We start from the raw sequence: 19,013 nt of genomic DNA on the forward strand, positions 1-19,013 counted from the left end.
AGTATTTGCACCTTATCATTTGTTTATGTAATCCAATCTCTGTCCTTCCACACGGTTTTTGCCCGCTAATGCTCCCTCTAGTACCGTATAAGTTATTCCCTGACGGTACGTGTCCTACAATTCTATCCCTTCGTCTTCGCAGTATTTCCCGTTTGTTCTTGTGGCACAGGAAATTGTGAGGGTGGATGGTGGGTACCTCCAAATCTTTGACAAATATTAAATACATTTATTGATTACATAAGATAACGTAAGTGAGGTAGTCAGTGCTCAGATTACCAAAATTAAAAAATTAATATCTAACACAATAGAACTCACACAATGAAAAATGATTAAAGCACACTCAGCATCATTTTAATGATAAGAGTTGATGCTGATAGCATATTATGGAATGAGACTGACAAGAGAATTATGTAAATAGGTGGTGGAACGTAGGCAAACAAATGTAGAAAACTACAGTACTGGTGATCCAACTACAAGCTGTTGCAGAAATGATCAATCGAAGCTGTGAGGATCGTCCATTGGCAGGGAGATCAGGGTAATCCGAAAAACGGAATGAGTTGATGAGAAATGTTGCAGCAGTGTTGTTGCAATTCATAAGAATCTGTATTTCTCACGTGAGGTAGATGTCTTAAGAGTATGGGTCATGCCTACTGGAGAGTCGGGTGAAGTAAGGCAGGACGCTGAGTGGAGCCGAGTAGTTGGTGAGCCAGACGAGGCCCTCTATGACTGGGTGTTTTGGGTCGGCCTCGTCCCTCCAGCTGCCCCTGGGCAGGTAGATGTCGCGGCTGACGGCGCCCTCCTCCAGCACCGGCGCCACCAGCAGGTCCTCTCCCAGCAGGAACTCTGCACGGAAAACACGGAACACGTCACAAATGTTTGCAGAGTCCCGTCTCTTTAGCACCAAAAGAGCGGTGTAGAAATGTCTGACATAGTGAAGGAACAAAATAACATATGTCTCCTTTCACGTTTACCAGTCCAGTGTCTCAAACTATGCAGTCCAGTATTCTCAAATCCAATTTTTGATGTTCTCTTGCTGGAGTCCTAACTGTACCTTTAATTTGAGGTTGGTTACAGCGCCTCCTGTGTTCTGCCTACTTCATCACCTCCACATAAGTCACAAGGCGTGGAGGCAGTAGATATCCAGCTTTTCATGTGCTGTCAGAAAAATGTTTTGAGTGAACAGAACAAAATTCAGCTAGAATCTGTATACATTATACAAATATTACCCTAAGTAAATATTACCCTAAGTACCACTTAAATTGTTGGTGAAATAAAATAGTTTGTGCGATGATACACTACTGGCCATTAAAATTGCTACACCATGAAGATGACGTGCTACAGACGCGAAATTTAACAGACAGGAAGAAGATGCTGTGATATGCAAATAATTAGCTTTTCAGAGCATTCACATAAGGTTGGCGCCGGTGGCGACACTTACAACATGCTGACATTAGGAAAGTTTCCAACCGATTTCTCATGCACAAAAAGCAGTTGACCGGCGTTGCCTGGTGAAACGTTGTTGTGATGCCTCCTGTAAAGATGAGAAATGCGTACCATCACGTTTCCGACTTTGATAAAGGTCGGATTGTAGCCTATCGCGATTGCGGTTTGTCGTATCGCGACATTGCTGCTCGCGTTGGTCGAGATCTAATGACTGTTAGCAGAATATGGAATCGGTGGGTTCAGGAGAATAACACAGAACGCCGTGCTGGATCCCAGCGACCTGGTATCACTAGCAGTCAAGATGACAGGCATCTTCTCCGCATGGCTGTAACGGATCGTGCAGCCACGTCTCGATCCCTGAGTCAACAGATGGGCCGAGCAACCGGCTCGTCACAATACGCCAGTCACTACTCTTAATGAACTGTGGTATCGTGTCGAAGCTGCATGGGCAGCTGTACCTGTACCTGTACACGCCATCCAAGCTCTGACTCAACGCCAAGGCGTATCAAGGCAGTTATTACGGCCAGAGGTGGTGGTACTGATTTTTCAGGATCTATGCACCCAAATTGCGTGAAAATGTAATCACATGTCAGTTCTAGTATAATATATTTGTCCAATGGATACTCGTTTATCATCTGCATTTCTTCATGGTGTAGCAATTTTAATGGCCAGTAGTGTCCATGTCAGAACTGCAGGAAATGGCACAGACACGTGCCTTGAGCAAGATCACCCTTAACGAAACCTAAATGGATCCTATTTCTAGATGGAGGTAGGAAAACATATTTCACTGACATTTCCCCAAAACAAGACCAGTCTTACTAGAAATGCTGCGGGCATAAGACAGACTTCGGTGACAAATCGGTGTATTATAATCACTCACCTGGTGCACGGTTGGTCAATAGCGCAACACACGTCTGATCAGCCTTTCACTATATCCATTCCAACGAAAAGTGATCTCAAGATGACTCTATTGGTGAACTCTCAGGATCTGATATGATGTGGGCTCTGCCAACCAGTGTAATAAGGGCCCCTTATGCTGAGCCTGTAGATACAAGTCAGTGTGAGTAGGCATCTTGTAAACAGCTTGTCAACGTACTGTCAACCTTCCTACTGACCAACACATCAAGAAAGAGAAGGGAGCCATGGAATGAATTCAGGTGATCTAGATTGTCACTAAAATTCTCACAACCATGAGACGAAACAACAAAAATATCGCATACGTATCTAAAAAAAAAAAAAAAAAAAAAACACACACAGCTTTCAAAGCCGCTAATTCCAAGGCATGTATCTCGAAGTATGTCATTAGCAAATTTTCAATAAAAGGTGAGATCTGGTTTCCCATCGTAACTCCATCTGTATGCTCATTGTACTGGTCGTTGAATAAAGAATAAGTGAAAGTCAACAGAAGTCGAAATTGCTTCAGTAATTCAACATAAGCCTTCTATGAAACGTGACGAATGACAGAGGAACACGAGTGAAGAGAGAGTCCACATCAAAATAGAATACTAGAGTCTTTCATACGCATTGCTTCTAATCAAAGTTAGAAATCCGCCGTATCCTTAAAGTAATGCTCACACCGACTAACTTGTCGGCTCAACAGATTAGCAAAGTGTTTTGGTAAACGATATGTCGGAGCACCAATGTTACTCAGAATCAGTGAAGAGGAACTCATTCTTAGTGGATCTTCGGAAGGCCATACATCCAAGGTGCAGTAAGTGTTACGACTGTTGATACGCTCCAGCGACAAGCAACTTTATTTTAGTATTTCTCTCAACTCTTTTCTTGGGCTCAGCACCGATATGTTGAATCAGATAGTAAATACTGGATCTTTTGACCATACTCAATGACTTGTCTTTAGTTTGTATGATGACGCTAGTGTTTACAGTGTGTGTGTGTTTATGTTAACTTTCCGGAATTTCTCTGCAAACCGAAGTTTGAAATTTCCTTGCACAGCGTTTTTCTGTTGGAACTGTTCTTTGAAAATTACAGGTTGGTCTCCTGTCCAAATTTCGGCGATTGTCGACGACGTCATCCAGCTACATTCCCGAAAGTTATCTGAAAATGATATACGCCAGGAGAAACTCAAGTCTAACACTGTATTTGTCTGCAAGGGCACAAAAATACGCTTAAGCAGCATGTTCAAAAGTTAGAGTAATGAGGGGAAATACAATTTACTAAACAATGTAATAGTAATTGAAATATTATGTAAATTGAGGGAGTAGGGGAAGAAAGGAAACGAAAAGAACTATTGACGTCAGCTTCCTCGGAAATCAGTTGCGACGAGTGAAAATGTGTGCCAGACCAGTATTCGAATGTGGGATCTCCTGCTTCCTAGCAATTGCGTTAACACTGTGCCATGCAGACACTGTGTTCGTCACTATTTTGCGGACTATCTCTGCACACCTCCCGGCCGACCCACATTCGCACTCAGCGCCACCTATAAGCAGTCCCCATGCATGTCCTCCATGCTCGCTACTTTGAGATTGTCACAGGAAGTCGAACGTAGTTGTGCATCGGCATTGAATGTGGTGGATTCATTGCACACTGAGACAAATCGGTTATACAAAGGCATGGTGTCTGTCCATTCAGACGTATCCAAAAGAAAACACACCATGGATTCATATAAATAATTAACATGTATCCTTTTGAAATACTTCCACACAGCTATATATCAGAAACCGCTGCAGATTCACTATGTTTGTTTCTTTCATTTCCCTCAAACATCTCCACTCCTCTCCCCCCACCCCACTAGCACCACCCCCTCCTCCCCTTTCTTCCCTTCTCCCTCGTATCCCTACCCTTGTCAGATCCTCCCAGTTTGTTCTTCATCATCAGTGTGCTACGTCAGTGTTGTGTTCGGTGCCGTTCTACAGTGACGGCGAGTGCTGTGGTTTTAATTGTGTGCCTGACTTGTACATAGTGTTGCTGTCCGTGATCGTTTTGTGCTATGCCACCAATCGCAACTTTTATGCTCCGGTCGTACTTCGCCTTGTGTTCTTTTAATCCTTACAGTGCTTGTTTTTGTGTGTAAATTACTTATTTGGATTTTTTCTCCATTTTTACATTCACCCCCCCCCCCTTTTGTATGCTCTCTTCCAATATCTTACCCCCTTCTTTATCTATATACCGCCATATTTTTCTCTTTTATGTCGTTTTAAATGTCTTCTGTTATACAGGGTGAGTCACCTAACGTTACCGCTGGATACATTTCGTAAACCACATCAAATACTGACGAACTGATTCCACAGACCGAACATGAGGAGAGGGGCTAGTGTAATTGTTTAATACAAACCATACAAAAATGCGCGGAAGTATGTTTTTTAACACAAACCTACGCTTTTTAAATGGAACCACGTTAGTTTTGTTAGCACATCTGAACATATAAACAAATACGTAATCAGTGCCGTTTGTTGCATTGTAAAATGTTAATTACATCCGGAGATATTGTAACCTAAAGTTGACGCTTGAAACCTCCGACGTTCAGTTGCGTGTTGTAACAAACACGGGCCAAGGTCGGCGGGCAGCATCTGCAGGGACATGTTTACGATGACGACCGTGTTTACAAGTGTGGCTGTAGTCCACTGTTGTGGACTAGCTGTCGCAGTGTCCGCATGTAGCGCTTGCTGCTATTGTTATTCTGCATTCGTCTACGCACGCAGACCAACTGTAGTACACCGTGTTACCAGACGTCTGTGATAGTGTAGTGTTGTAGGAACTGTGACCATGGTGTATTCGAACTCTGAAAAGGCGGAGATGATACTCATCTATGGCGAGTGTCGACGAAATGCAGCTGAAGCCTGCAGAGTGTATGCAGAACGCTACCCGGACAGAGAACATCCAACGTGCCGCACACTGCAAAACATCTACCGCCAACTGTATGCAACAGGTATGGTCGTAGCACGCAAACGGGTCCGTAACAGGCCCGTCACAGGAGATGCGGGTGCAGTTGGTGTGTTGGCTGCTGTTGCCATGAACCCACACATGAGTACACGGGACATTGCGAGAGCCGGTGGACTGAGTCAAAGTAGTGTCATGCGCATACTGCATCGTCACCGCTTTCACCCGTTTCATGTGTCGCTACATCAGCAATTACATGGTGATGACTTTAATCATCGAGTGCAATTCTGTCGACGGGCATTAACAGAGAATGTATTGCAGTTCTACCTGTTTACCGATGAAGCAGGTTTCACAAATTTTTGTGGCGGTGTTCGTAGCGACAAACACTTGGCTGTAGAAATGGCTTACGAAGTCACCGCCACACTTTTAATAGCGGGCCGACCGGTCCGCTGGAACAGTAAACAGAAAGATGAAACCCCAAACACTCTGATTAAATAAGTCGGTACTTATCTTTATTCGTGAAGATACAGAAACACAGTAGTGAACTCGGTGTCTACAGAAATCTGTCTAGTTCGAGTCGGAGCGGCTAGGTCAGCGTCGGCTGACGACAAACAACAACTCTGCTGCGATGAACACACAACTGTCTAGCAAGTACACAATTCGGTGGCGAGTATACAACTGAGCGGCGAACACAGAACTGTCCTAGCGCTCGAGACTCCAGCGCTTAAGAAGCCAGAAGCCAGCGATGGCGCGCGCAGACTTGCGGCGATTTCCTGTATCGCTGGCGCTGCTTATACGGACGGCGTCCGAACTTTGATGCTGCCAACCTTTTGGCAGCGGGCTCGGGTGGCATTACTGGCTAGGACATAACACAAATCACGGGGCAGTGAATCTACGGAACATGCATTACTGGTCCGTGGACAATCCTCGCTGGCTCAGACAGGTAGAGCGACAGCGACCGTGGACTGTAAATGTATGGTGCGGAATCATTGGCGACCACCTCATTGGTCCTCACTTCATTGCAGGGGCCCAAACAGCTGCAACATATATCGCGTTTCTACAGAATTATCTGCCAACGTTGCTCGAAAATGTCCCACTGGAAACGCGTCGACGTATGTGGTATCACCATGATGGTGCACCTGCACATTCCGCAATTAACACTAGGCTGACCCTTGACAGGATGTTCGACGGGCGTTTCATAGGACGTGGAGGACGCATAAATTGGCTAGCCCGTTCTCCTGATCTTACAGCTCTGGACTTCTTTCTGTGGGGTACGTTAAAGGAGAATGTGTACCGTGATGTGCCTACAATCCCAGAGGATATGAAACAACGTATTGTGGCAGTCTGCGGCGACATTACACCATATGTACTACGGCGTGTACGACATTCATTACGCCAGAGATTGCAATTGTGTGCAGCAAATGATGGCCACCACATTGAACATCTATTGGCCTGACATGTCGGCACACACTCTAGTCCACTCCGTAATTGAAAACGGAAACCACGTGTGTACGTGTACCTCACCCCTCATGGTAATGTACATGTGCGTCAGTGAAAAAGACCAATAAAAAGGTGTTAGCATGTGGACGTAATGTACTGTTCCAGTCTCTTCTGTTCCTAAGGTCCATCACCGTTTCCTTTGGATCCCTACGTAATTCGGTGCTCTCCGATACACACGATCGAACAGCGGAGGAGTGGTACTCAAGCGTCAACTTTAGGTTACAATATCTCCGGATGTAATTAACATTTTACAATGCAACAAACGGCACTGATTACGTATTTGTTTATATGTTCAGATGTGCTAACAAAACTAACGGGGTTCCATTTAAAAAAACGTAGGTTTGTGTTAAAAACATACATCCGTGCATTTTTTTATGGTTTGTATTAACCAGTTACACTAGCCCCTCTCCTCACGTTCGGTCTGTGGAATCGATTCGTCAGTATTTGATGTGGTTTACGAAATATATCCAGCTGTAATGTTAGGTGACTCACCCTGTATACTTCATGTCTTAAGGCTGAAGAGCAGCTCCTATGCTGCTGCCATCCAGCCCCAGATGGGGAACTGAACTACAATAAAAAAAAGCACTGCGTCTTCAGGCCACGAGTGGCCTACCGGGACCATCCGACCGCCGTGTCATCCTCAGTGGAGGATGCGGATAGGAGGGTCGTGGGGTCAGCACACCACTCTCCCAGTCGTTATAATGGTATTCTTGACCGAAGCCGCTACTGTTCTGTCGAGTAGCTCGTCAATTGTCATCACGAGGCTGAGCGCACCCCGAAAAATGGCAACAGCGCATGGGGGCCTGGATGGTCACCCACCCATCCAAGTGCCGACCACGCCCAACAGCGCTCAACTTCGGTGATCTCACGGGAACCGGTGTAGCCACTGCGGCAAGGTCGTTGCCGAACTACAATAAAGGAAACAAAAATTCCCTCAAAATTGTTGATCATACTGCCGCACCTTAAAATCTACTCATTTGCTTTCAGACACATGTATGGTAGTATCTAGCCTACGCAGGAAGGACGCTAGATAGAAAAGAGTGTCAGTGGGCCACCACGCAGTTTAAAGACAGAGACGCCTCTCTCGCCATACCTGAGTTTATGCCGAGGGCCGTTTCGTCGGTAGGGTCGAGCCACCAGACTGGGGGTTGACTGGACTGCCGTCCCTCACAGCCTTCTTCATCAGGTCTATGATGCGGGGGGCGTGGCGGGCGTGCAACGCCGTCAGCTGCCGGCTCAGCCCCACCGTCTGCAACAGAGCGAACACTCCCAGCACTGGCTGTCCCGTTCACCCACAGAGGAGGAATAAGTACAGTTCTCAGGGAAACTCTAGTGAGAAACAGGAAGTTCAGGCGATTCACCTTTCTGTACGATCTAATTCTTCAGTTGAATGGAACATGAATACAAACTATGCATACGGTACAATGCTATATCCTCTTGAAGAAATTGTCGAACTGCGATAGATCCTATTTTCTTCAGTTACTTTTCCCTCATATATCACTCACTTTTGTTGGGACAGTATAGTTGGTCTGAAAAGCATTCAATTCTCTTCTATTAGACCCTTAAAATGCTCTCTATAAATGTGATATGATGCATTCCCTTGCTGAAGTGCTGCTATTTTCTCTGGGAAGGCAACTGTGAGATGAACATTATCTCTATTTGTGCATTTTTCTCTCACATCACGTCCGTGACCGTCATAACAGCTATTAAGTAAAAGGCATGACTTACTCGAGAATGGTGGTGGCTTCAAGTATGCAGCAGAATAGCTTCGGACCTGTCATGCTTTTCAGCCCTTGTGGTTCGCACCATCCTTCGGTGTGATCACAGAAAGATGGAACGCTGACATGTCCTTGAATAAAACGGTAGAGGGTCCGTCTATGACACCCGCTCAATTACACCCTCAGTGCCATGCACAAACCTTCGCTGAGCACTTTAAAAATCTACCTGTCAGAGACTTCGACACCTATTCAACTGAGAGATGCCTAACAGTCTCTCTGTTCTTTATCAAGAACAACACCAGAAATTTTTACAAAATTTTCAAAGAAAACCTAACAGGGTATCAACCATCTAATCTGTGCTTTCGCCGGTCCAATTGATCACTGGAAACCAACCCTAAAAAGAACTGTCAAATTTTAGCTAAATATTTTCACTCACTTCTCAACTGCGAGCCTCCGACAGAACAACTAGATTTCGAAAAACCCACATCCAATCACGATTCAAATCCACCACCACTTAAAGAGGTAAAGAAAATAATCAATTCTATGAAGAACAACAAGTCTCCAGGGGAAGACGGAATCATAGCAGAAGTAAGGAAATTAAATGACAATAATCTCACACAAGCAACCCACAGAATTATATCAAATATTTGGGAAACTGAACAAATACCTGCAGAGTGGAAATGTGCATTAATTCACCCTCTCAACAAAAAAAGGTGCAAAAACCGATCCAAAGAATTACATGCGAATTTCACTGCTCCCTGAAATATACAAAATTCTTTCAAAGGCCCTGTTGAACAGACTAGAGGAACAAGCGGACCAGTTAATAGGGGAGTATCAGGCAGGGTTTCGCAAAGGTCGATCTTGCATCGAACAGATGTGGAACTTAAAAACAATTTTGTAAATGAAAAAATGTAGGAATACTGTGGTAACTTTTCTCGATTTTGAAAAGGCTTACGATTCAAAAGATAGACAAACCTTATTTCACACCTTAGAGGAGTTCAGGATTGACAGGGAAACAAAGTTATTCAACAGGCATTAACCGATACAACCTCCGAAGTTAAATTCATGGGAGAAACATCAGAAGCATTTCATACCCATACTGGTGTTCGCCAGGGAGATGGAATGTCCCCCCTTCTGTTTAACAAGGTTCTGAAAAAAATTGTGAGAACATGGGAAAAGGAAATAAAAGGAACTTAACTTCGAATTAAAAAAGAACAGAGAACTAGGGTGAAGTGTCTGGCTTTGGTTCAAATTGCTCTGAGCACTACGGGACTTAACATCTGAAGTCATCAGTCCCCTAGAACTTAGGCGCGATTCCAAACTGAAGCGCCTAGAACCGCTTGTCCACTGTCTGGCTTTCGCGGACGATCTTGCCATTCTAACGAACAATAGAGAGGAAGCCAAACTAGCATTGGAAAAACTACACGAAATCCCACAGAAAACTGGGCTTCAAATCTCCTACGAGAAAACACAGTATATGGAAAACAAACCTGTAGATAATCTCCCCATTACTACTCAATACAGGAAAGTGGCACAAGTTGCCCACTTCAGATATCTGGGAGATATAATCCAACCATCAGGACTGAACTCAATAGCCATTAAAGATAGAATCTCCAGATTACAGAAAGCATATAAGCTCACTTGGAATCCCTACAATAAGAAATCTATTTCTGTCAATGCGAAACTAAGGCGTTACTACACAGTAGTCCTACCAGAAGCAATTTATGATGCAGAAACTACAGTGATTCATGGTCATACTAAGATCAGAGAGATTGAAAAGCAAGAAAGAAAAATTCTGTGGAAAATATATGGACCAGTGTTACGGGAAGGAATTTGGATGAAGAGGCCAACTAGAGAGATTTACAAAGACATAGAAACAATAACAGACACCATTAGAAAGAGAAGGATGAAATTTTACGGACATATCAGCTGGATGAACAAAAGCAGGCTCACAAGACAAATCTTTGATATAGTAAAAAAGAGCAAAAACAAGACAAAGTGTATCACTGAAGCAGAAGAAGTCATTAAAGAACTGGGGATCACACAACACAACATAAACAATATAGAACGGTTTAGAAACATCATACAGAAACACGCTTAAACAAGAACATACGGAGAACTGAACGGGAAAAAGATGGTCGGAAGATCGCAAGAGAGAACACAGTGTACGTATGAACAGAATTTGGGAAGAACGAAGAAAGAATAGGAAATCATGACTACACAAGTTCAGTCACTCTCTCAAAAGGGAATAATCGAAAATAATAATAATAATAATATATGGGTGTAGGTGGTGTGTAGCACAACAGGCATAACAGTATAACAAAATGTGTGTTAAAAGTGTGGGAGGACCTAAAGTTCCAACAAGGGGTTTGGTGGACCACCATCAGGCGTAAGAGAAAGGTGCCCTGGCATATGACAGTTAACTAGGTACATTGCAAAAGAAAGCATTAGGAGTAGCAGCAGAATCCGCTCGTAATTGCAAGTGTGACTAATGAGATCCCGTATTTGTGTGTAAATTTGGCTTTAATTCATTCAGATATACTGCACCGACGGCATGCACAATAGAATGACCACTTCAGCCGTAGCTTCTTCGAAAATTCCTCTTCACATTCTAACAGGCTGCGTACAATTGAGCGCAATACAGTGGTAGCACGCAAGATCCTGTTCTTCGCCGTATAGTCCCAGCACGGGGTGATAAAGGGTTGTCGACAGAACCTGACCTCTCACAACTACAAGCATGTTCCGTCAACCCACAGATCAGCGGTGTCGTCCAAAGACCGCGGTGCCACACCGATATCAAAGATATTAGCTATGTCTCGCTGCTAATTGCAACGACGAATGGGAGAGGCTGAAGAAGACGCATCCTCTCTCTGCACTGAGGCGCCCTCACAAGGAGGTCAATATAAAGCAGAACTTTGGTGTGCTCTGCCCAGCTGAAGCAGTCAATACCATCGACTAGGTGTGACGGTACGTCACATAAATATTGATATTTTTATCGGTTGTAAACCGTAGTTAACGTATTTTTTGAATATAATTAGTATAAAAGATACAGTTAATGTTCTTGAAACAACTGCAGCGATAATTTAAAAGTAGCATCTTTATTTAAAACATGTCTATGAAAATAAAAAAGGATCGTAAGGAGACGCGATTGTAGAGCCTAGGAGGAAGGACGTACTTTATGGTACACACATTGTTTTGTTTCGCGATACGGAAGGCAGCCATTGAGCGGCTACACATATTTTATGTAAGTTATTCGGTATTCTGCTAAAATAAACTAATTATTGTTATCACAAAATGAATTTCTTTGTAATAGTTGTCACCTCAAATGGTCGCAGTGGCTAATTATTTTTAATAAGCATTTTTTCAGTAATTTGTGCTGCGGGAAGCTCATCTTCCGATGCAGCCTCTGGTCGGCCATTACGCGCCGAAGTATTAATTTATTTTTCAAAGTGTTAACAGTAACTGCAAATGCGAGAGATTTCGTTGTAAGAACCCTTATAAATTGCAACAGATAATTAATTTACGTTAAAGTTCATTTTTTAAATTATACAGATTCCATGAGTTCAGTAAGTTTTATCTTGGCCGCTCCAGGCCAACAATCGAAATTCTCTCGAGCCTTGCTTTGCAATCAATAAATAGAAATTAACAAAATTACATTCAATCAGTTAACGGCAACTATATTTTAGTCATCACGTTCAAAAACTGAAGTTGGTACATGACTAACAGCGGCCCTTCAAGAACCAGTTTCATATTTATTTATGCACGTAAGTAAAAGTGATAAGAAAAGATAATATCCCCGAGAGAAAGAATCATGCTCTAACAAAAGAAAAATTCATGCTGATAAATTAAAAACAGAAAATAATATATATATATATATATATATAATTTTTTTATATGTATAACGTAACAAATGGCAACGTAACATAGGTCCAATATTACTCACGTCTCAAGTGAACATGTACTGTTGTAAATGCTCAACAGAGTACTTCAAGAGAAGTGTTAGTGATTGTATAACTCAAGCGATGCTTGAGATATTCAAGTAATCCTGTGCCAAAGGATTGCATCAAGTTAAGTAAGTCTATTAGAGAAGATAAACTTCTTTTCCAAGTTCGCTAATAGTAGCCTTTATTGTCGGATAACCGGTTTCGGCAATTACTGTTACCATCTTTAGATATCGACAGTAAGGTTTTTGCATATTTCTTAAAATAGTAGCAATGACACACTGTCTCATGAGAGTGTCCCTTAGCATTGACTTCAAAAATGTGCGGATTATTAAGTGTTGCTCAACCATTGTACGCCATTGTACTCCCTACGCACAGTTTCTGAGCTAGCTGGACTGCTGGAAGCACTCTGGAACCTTAGAGTGATTTCTCCTGCAGATTTCATACCAGTTTTACAACTACCCTCGACAATGTTCGAAGACTTCTGTTCACCAGTACAGGAGAATTGCCTGGTCTCGGTTTATCTTTGGTTGTGCCTCCAATTCATGGTAACATCATTAACAGAAAGGAAGGAAGGAAGATTGGTTTCTTGTCCCGTCGACTTCGACGTCATTAGAGACGGAGCACACGCTCGGACTGCGTCAAGGATGGGGAAGGAAATCGGCCGTGTCCTTTCATTCCAGCATTTTCCTGTAGCAATTTAGAGAAGTCACGGAAAATCTAGGTTTTAACCGTCGTCCTACAGAATGCGAGTCCAGTGTGGTAACCAATGCGCCACCTTGCTCGTTGGTAAAATTGTCTTCGAGGGATTTGTTACCCATATAAATCCCATGATTAGCCTTCGTTCGAATTCACTGCGGTGTTCTCTTCTTACTGCATCTATAATGACTATACAATACTTCCCGTCTGCCTTTGTTCCGGTATGTCTGCCTCTGGCCACACATAGTTGTCAATTCCGCATTATTTAAGGGTGACCGGATATTTATCATCAGCCTCTCTTTTTCTACTTTGCCTGTGCAGGATTTGAGCCCACTGTGCAAACATAACGCAATTATTTTCAGTAAAATACACACACTGCAGTTAAATTTCCTGGAGAATAAATCTACCTCCAGCTCTGACCAAGTTTCTTCCGTCATAATGTATGTCGAAAGTAATGTAGAACGATTATCGTGAACTGTGACAGAGAGAGGGAGAGGGAGAGAGAGAGAGAGAGAAAGAGAGAGAGAGAGAGAGAGAGAGTCCACAGAGAGTTACGTACCTCGCCGTCAAAGTCCCAGGCCGCGTAGAAGAACTGAATGGCCGGCATGAAGACGGTGGCCTGCAGCCAGCGTATGAAGAGCTCCTTGGTGGGCGCCTCGCTGCCGTAGCCGTTGCCGCCCACCATGTCTGGCAGGACGAAGGGGTAGCCCACCATGTTCATCTGCAGCAGCGTCGTCACCAACGAAGCCAGGCCGTTGTCGAAGCCCCACCTGCTGTCCTTGTCGAGCATGCGGATGTAGATCGGAAACTGTTGGCTTTGTTGGCCGACGCGAGCCTCTACCATCGGCCCGAACTGGGCGGCGGTCTTCAAGTAGTCCGGTGTGTACTGCACCGGGTTCTTCTCCTCGGTTCTCAGCGCGGGAGGCTGTGGTAGCCAGCTAGTCTCGCCGGCGTCGAATTTGCACGAGTCGATTCCCATCTCAGTCTTGACTTTCTAAACAGTTTCAGAACAGAAAAATGTTTAGATATTATTATGAAAGACTATAAACTAAGACCAAATGAATATTGCGCCTCAAACTAATGACGTATTTTGTAATGTGATGACTGCTGTCTAATAGGTGACCACGAAAATTTCGTCACATGCTTAAGGGGAAATCTCAGTCCACTTGCACTATGGTTGCTCCTAGCCTAGCAACAATGCGCTCGTGTACAAGGAACGCGTCCTATGTCTCGGAATTTTCACCAAAACCTTGACTTGGCACTTTCTATCACACCTGTCGACACTGACACTGCGTCTTATACCCGACTTCCTGTAAGGCTTTAGAGGGCACTACCCCACAAAACAAGCACCTCAGAAGATTGTAGTTACCAAGGGGCTACGCCATTCCCTCTCCTAAAGTACAGGTGGGTTTAAGACATTATGAATCTAACGCATTACATTTCTTTATCATCGCTCTTATAGTAGACGTAAACGAACGTATACTGATAACACAAACGGTTACGCGAGGAAAAAAGGAATAAATACGTTGTTAGTAATGGATCTTTGTGACAGGCTGGCACTCAAAGGTTCGCTGCTTTTCCTGAGCATTCGCCTCAATCACCGGGCTATCTTAAACTTGATGGAGATGAATCGAGCTGATAGGGATAAAGTGGAACTCGTAAAGGTCGTGGAGACTAATGTACTCAATACCTCTTAATGAATAAGACAGGTTTGAAACTTTAAGACCCAGAGGAAGATTCTTTCTGTGTGTCGGTCTGTCCCACGATCATTATCCGAAAGACAGCCTCAGATGTCTTTCATAAGCTACAGAAAGGTACGTGCAGTTGCCATAGAAAATAGAATATTAGGAATATGGCCCATACAAAATTACGCTCTACACAAAAATTGTTCGAGAAAAGTAATGTGTAAATAGTGTAATTTACTGCGAGATGAGTCATGCAACAACGAAACAGAAATGTTGTTATTTATCATAGTTCTACCTGAATGTAGCTCCTACTGGACGATAATACGTAAATCAACGCATCTACTCCTTTTTTTACAGATAAGCTGCATATATTTGACAACAGAAGTAAAATTTTAATCAAAGAAAGTGCTTGAATTACTGACTTAATTTCATTTGCTATCTTTTTATCGCCCCTGCTGCAGTCACACGAAACTCGTATAAAAATCTGAAAAAGTGTTTCTTGAGTATCTCGTATTTAGAACGAGATTTTCACTTTGCAGCGGAGTGTGCTCTGATATGAAACTTCCTGGCAGATTAAAACTGTGTGCCGGACCGAGACTCGAAATCAGGACCTTTGCCTTTCACGGGCAAGTGCTCTACCAACTGAGCTACCCAAGCACGACTCACGCCCCGTCCTCACAGCTTTACTTCTGCCAGTATCTCGTCTCCTACCTTCCAAACTTTACAGAAGCCCTCCTGCGAACCTTGCAGAACTAGCACTCCTGAAAGAGAGGATATTACGGAGACATGGCTTAGCCATAGCCTGGGGGATGGTGGAGCACTTGCCCGCGAAAGGCAAAGATCCCGGGTTCGAGTCTAGGTCCGGCACACAGATTTAATCTACCTTGTAATTGTTTCTTACACTATTGTGAATGAACTAATATACATATTTATCTGAATATCGTAGCTGTGGATTGATCTGTGAGTACCAAAAAGTCGAATTCGCTTTCTGACCAGCAATCAGTATATTCTTAGAAAGGATTAAATGCTACTAGATTCAGTTTGCTGCCCTGTAGGACACTTCATTTCCAAGAAAGCGGAAGAGCAGTCACTACCTACACTTCGCCACTTTCTGCCTACATCTTTTTCTGCTGTACTGCTATGACGAGTCTTTTTGATGGATGGGCGCACGATCGTAGTTTGTATGTAAATGCAGATATCAGAAGATTGTGGTTTGTCTTTTGAGGAAGTTATAAATGGAAACGAGGTACTGAGGTTGAAACAGACCAAGCTAGAATCGTACCGGATGTAAGTATTGTACCACTACTAATAATTTTACTTTTTCTATTTTTCCATGCTTTAACGATGTGCACTTAAATCTGTTGTAGTGTTTCAAGCTGCAACTCACTTAGATTTGTTATTCAGACTTTTCTTTTCATTACCTACTCAGTCTATTTGGACATATTCGAACTACTCCTTAGAAATTGCCCGCATCTCGTGGTCGTGCGGTAGCGTTCTCGCTTCCCACGCCCGGGTTCCCGGGTTCGATTCCCGGCGGGGTCAGGGATTTTCTCTGCCTCGTGATGGCTGGGTGTTGTGTGCTGTCCTTAGGTTAGTTAGGTTTAAGTAGTTCTAAGTTCTAGGGGACTTATGACCACAGCAGTTGAGTCCCATAGTGCTCAGAGCCATTTGAACCATTTGAACCTTAGAAAGAATGGCATTCCGAACTTTGAGTATCGTATTTCAATATGGGTGAAACTAATTAACTTAACAAATATTTGTAATCAAAGTTCCAGTACACCCAAACGTACTTTCACCATTTCTAACATAATACCTGTTAGATTGCTACATAATTTAGCACTGTTCTTTTGTTGTCTTATTTTTTCCTAAAGAGATGACGCGTTACAATAATTAATTAAGCCATTAATTAAGAATTTGCATCAATATGCGCCAGTGATTATAGTTATAAAAACTCGGCCCGTGCTCATAAATGTGTTGTTCCCATCATCGATGTGCAAAGTGTTCCATCATATTTGTATTTTCCAAAACTGATACAAATATTGCAAGGTAAGTTACTATCGTAACATATAGGCCTTTAAAATTACTAATCTCTAACCAAGTCGTTTTTAAAACCAAACTGTAGTTTCGAAAATCACCATATGTTTATAACGGTGTTCTTATACGGTTCGTAAGACCAACCGCCACACCAAAATAGTCAGTCGATGACTGGTAAGAAATCGTGTCATGTTGTAAAGACTGCCACCAGCATTCATACGTGTGCCAGCTATGTATCGAATGTATGAAATCATGTGATTTCTCATACCTTATCTTTGTGACTTTCTTTGTTCAAAGTTCACGCCTAAAGATTTGTGAGAAATTGAGAAAAACTGTTTAAACTGTATATTAACTTTATATGGGCACTGTTATATTGCATGATGGAAGTGTGACTATCAGACAAGAGACTGAATTTCTAATATTATTAAATTTATTTTTACGAAATACCCGCAAATTAGCCATGCATGTAAGTATTCGTTCTACTAGTAAGGCTGCATATTATCCGCGGAATACATTGGCTCATACCTATCTAAAGACACAAGAACAAGTGCACAATCTGAGGGACTCTTCGTTGCGCGTGCTGGACTAAAGTCAAACTCTTCTAGTGAAAGAGAGACACTGCTATGGATAATACATACACATAGCAATCGTGCGCTGTAGTTGCAGTCATTTAACTCAACTGAAAGAGCTGAAGGTACAGTCAATTCCATGTAGCATTTGTCAAGATACCGAAACAGGAGCACATGCACAAAAAGAGCTCTAGATCGATAAAACGGGAAACTGAATTAATTGCACATAAACCACAAATCTCCATGAATCATCTGGAACGTTTATAATGAATTAGCTTCACGAGCGGTTGAGAGAGATCAAGATCCTTTGTCCTAGCATTTCATGTGACTGTAGTTTGGTTTTGATCACGGTATTCTCGTATCAATCACTGTTTTCCATTACGCGTAATTCATGTGAAGGCAATTACAATAATTAATACAGCAAAGGCTGTAAAAGAAATGATAAACATAGTTATAGGTTGTACAGAGTTTCAGGGAGAGCATAAGGGAACAATTGACAGGAATGGGGAAAAGAAGTACAATAGAAGAAGAATGGGTCGCTTTGAGGAATGAAGTAGTGAAGGCAGCAGAGGATAAAGTAGGTAAAAAGACTAGGGCTAATAGAAAGCCTTGGGTAACAGAAGAAATATTGAATTTAATTGACGAAACGAGAAAATTTAAAAATACGGTAAATGAAGCAGGCAAAAAGGAATACGAACGTCTCAGAAATGAGATCGACAGGAAGTGCAGAATGGCTAAGCCAGAATGGCTAGAGGACAAATGTAAGGATGTAGAGGCTTATCTCACTAGGGGTAAGATAGATACTGCCTACAGGAAAATTAAAGAGACCTTTGGAGAACAGAGTACCACTTGTATGAATATCAAGAGCTCAGATGGAAACCCAGTTCTAAGCAAAGAAGGGAAAGCAGAAAGGTGGAAGGAGTATACAGAGGGTCTATACAAGGGCGATGTACTTGAGGACAATATTATGGAAATGGAAGAGTATGTAGACGAAGATGAAGTGGGAGATATCATACTGCATGAAGAGTTTGACAGAGCAGTCGAAACAAGGCCTCGGGAGTAGACAACATTCCATTAGAGCTACTGATAGCCTTGGGAGAGCCTTGGGAGAGCCAGCCTGAGCAAGATGTACGAGACAGGCGAAATACCCCCAGACTTCAAGAAGAATATAATAATTCCAATCCCAAAGAAAGCAGGTGTCGACAGATGTGAAAATTACCGAAATATCAGTTTAACTAACATGAATTCTTTACAGACGAATGGAAAAACTGGTAGAAGCCGGCCTCGAGGAAGATCAGTCTAGATTCCGTAGAAATGTTGGAACACGTGAGGCAATACTGACCCTACGACTTATCTTAGAAAATAGATTAAGGAAAGGCACACCTACGTTTCTAGCATTTGTAGACTTAGAGGAATCTTTTGACAATGTTGTCTGGAATACTCTCTTTCAAATTATGAAGGTGGCAGGGGTAAAATACAGGGAGCGAAAGGCTATTTACAATTTGTAAACCAGATGGCAGTTATAAGTCGAGGGGCATGAATGGGAAGCAAGCTGGGGAAGGGAGTGAGACAGGGTTGTAACCTGTT

At 42.8% G+C, this 19,013-nt stretch overlaps 1 protein-coding gene across 1 annotated transcript in view; it reads right to left on the reverse strand.

Moving 5' to 3' along the window:
* Positions 1–628: 628 nt before the first annotated feature.
* The window catches only part of LOC124805479 (myogenesis-regulating glycosidase-like), a 66,319-nt gene continuing 47,934 nt past the window's right edge, over positions 629–19,013 (reverse strand). Inside the window, exons 3-5 of the mRNA XM_047266043.1 lie at positions 13,698–14,132; positions 7,918–8,029; positions 629–843 (exon numbers count right to left, since the gene is read on the reverse strand). Of these exons, the coding sequence (XP_047121999.1) occupies positions 629–843; positions 7,918–8,029; positions 13,698–14,132 (762 nt within the window). The remainder of the gene's footprint in view (positions 844–7,917; positions 8,030–13,697; positions 14,133–19,013) is intronic.

Source organism: Schistocerca piceifrons, chromosome 7 (genome assembly GCF_021461385.2).
Source record: "Schistocerca piceifrons isolate TAMUIC-IGC-003096 chromosome 7, iqSchPice1.1, whole genome shotgun sequence".
NCBI lineage: Eukaryota > Metazoa > Arthropoda > Insecta > Orthoptera > Acrididae > Schistocerca > Schistocerca piceifrons.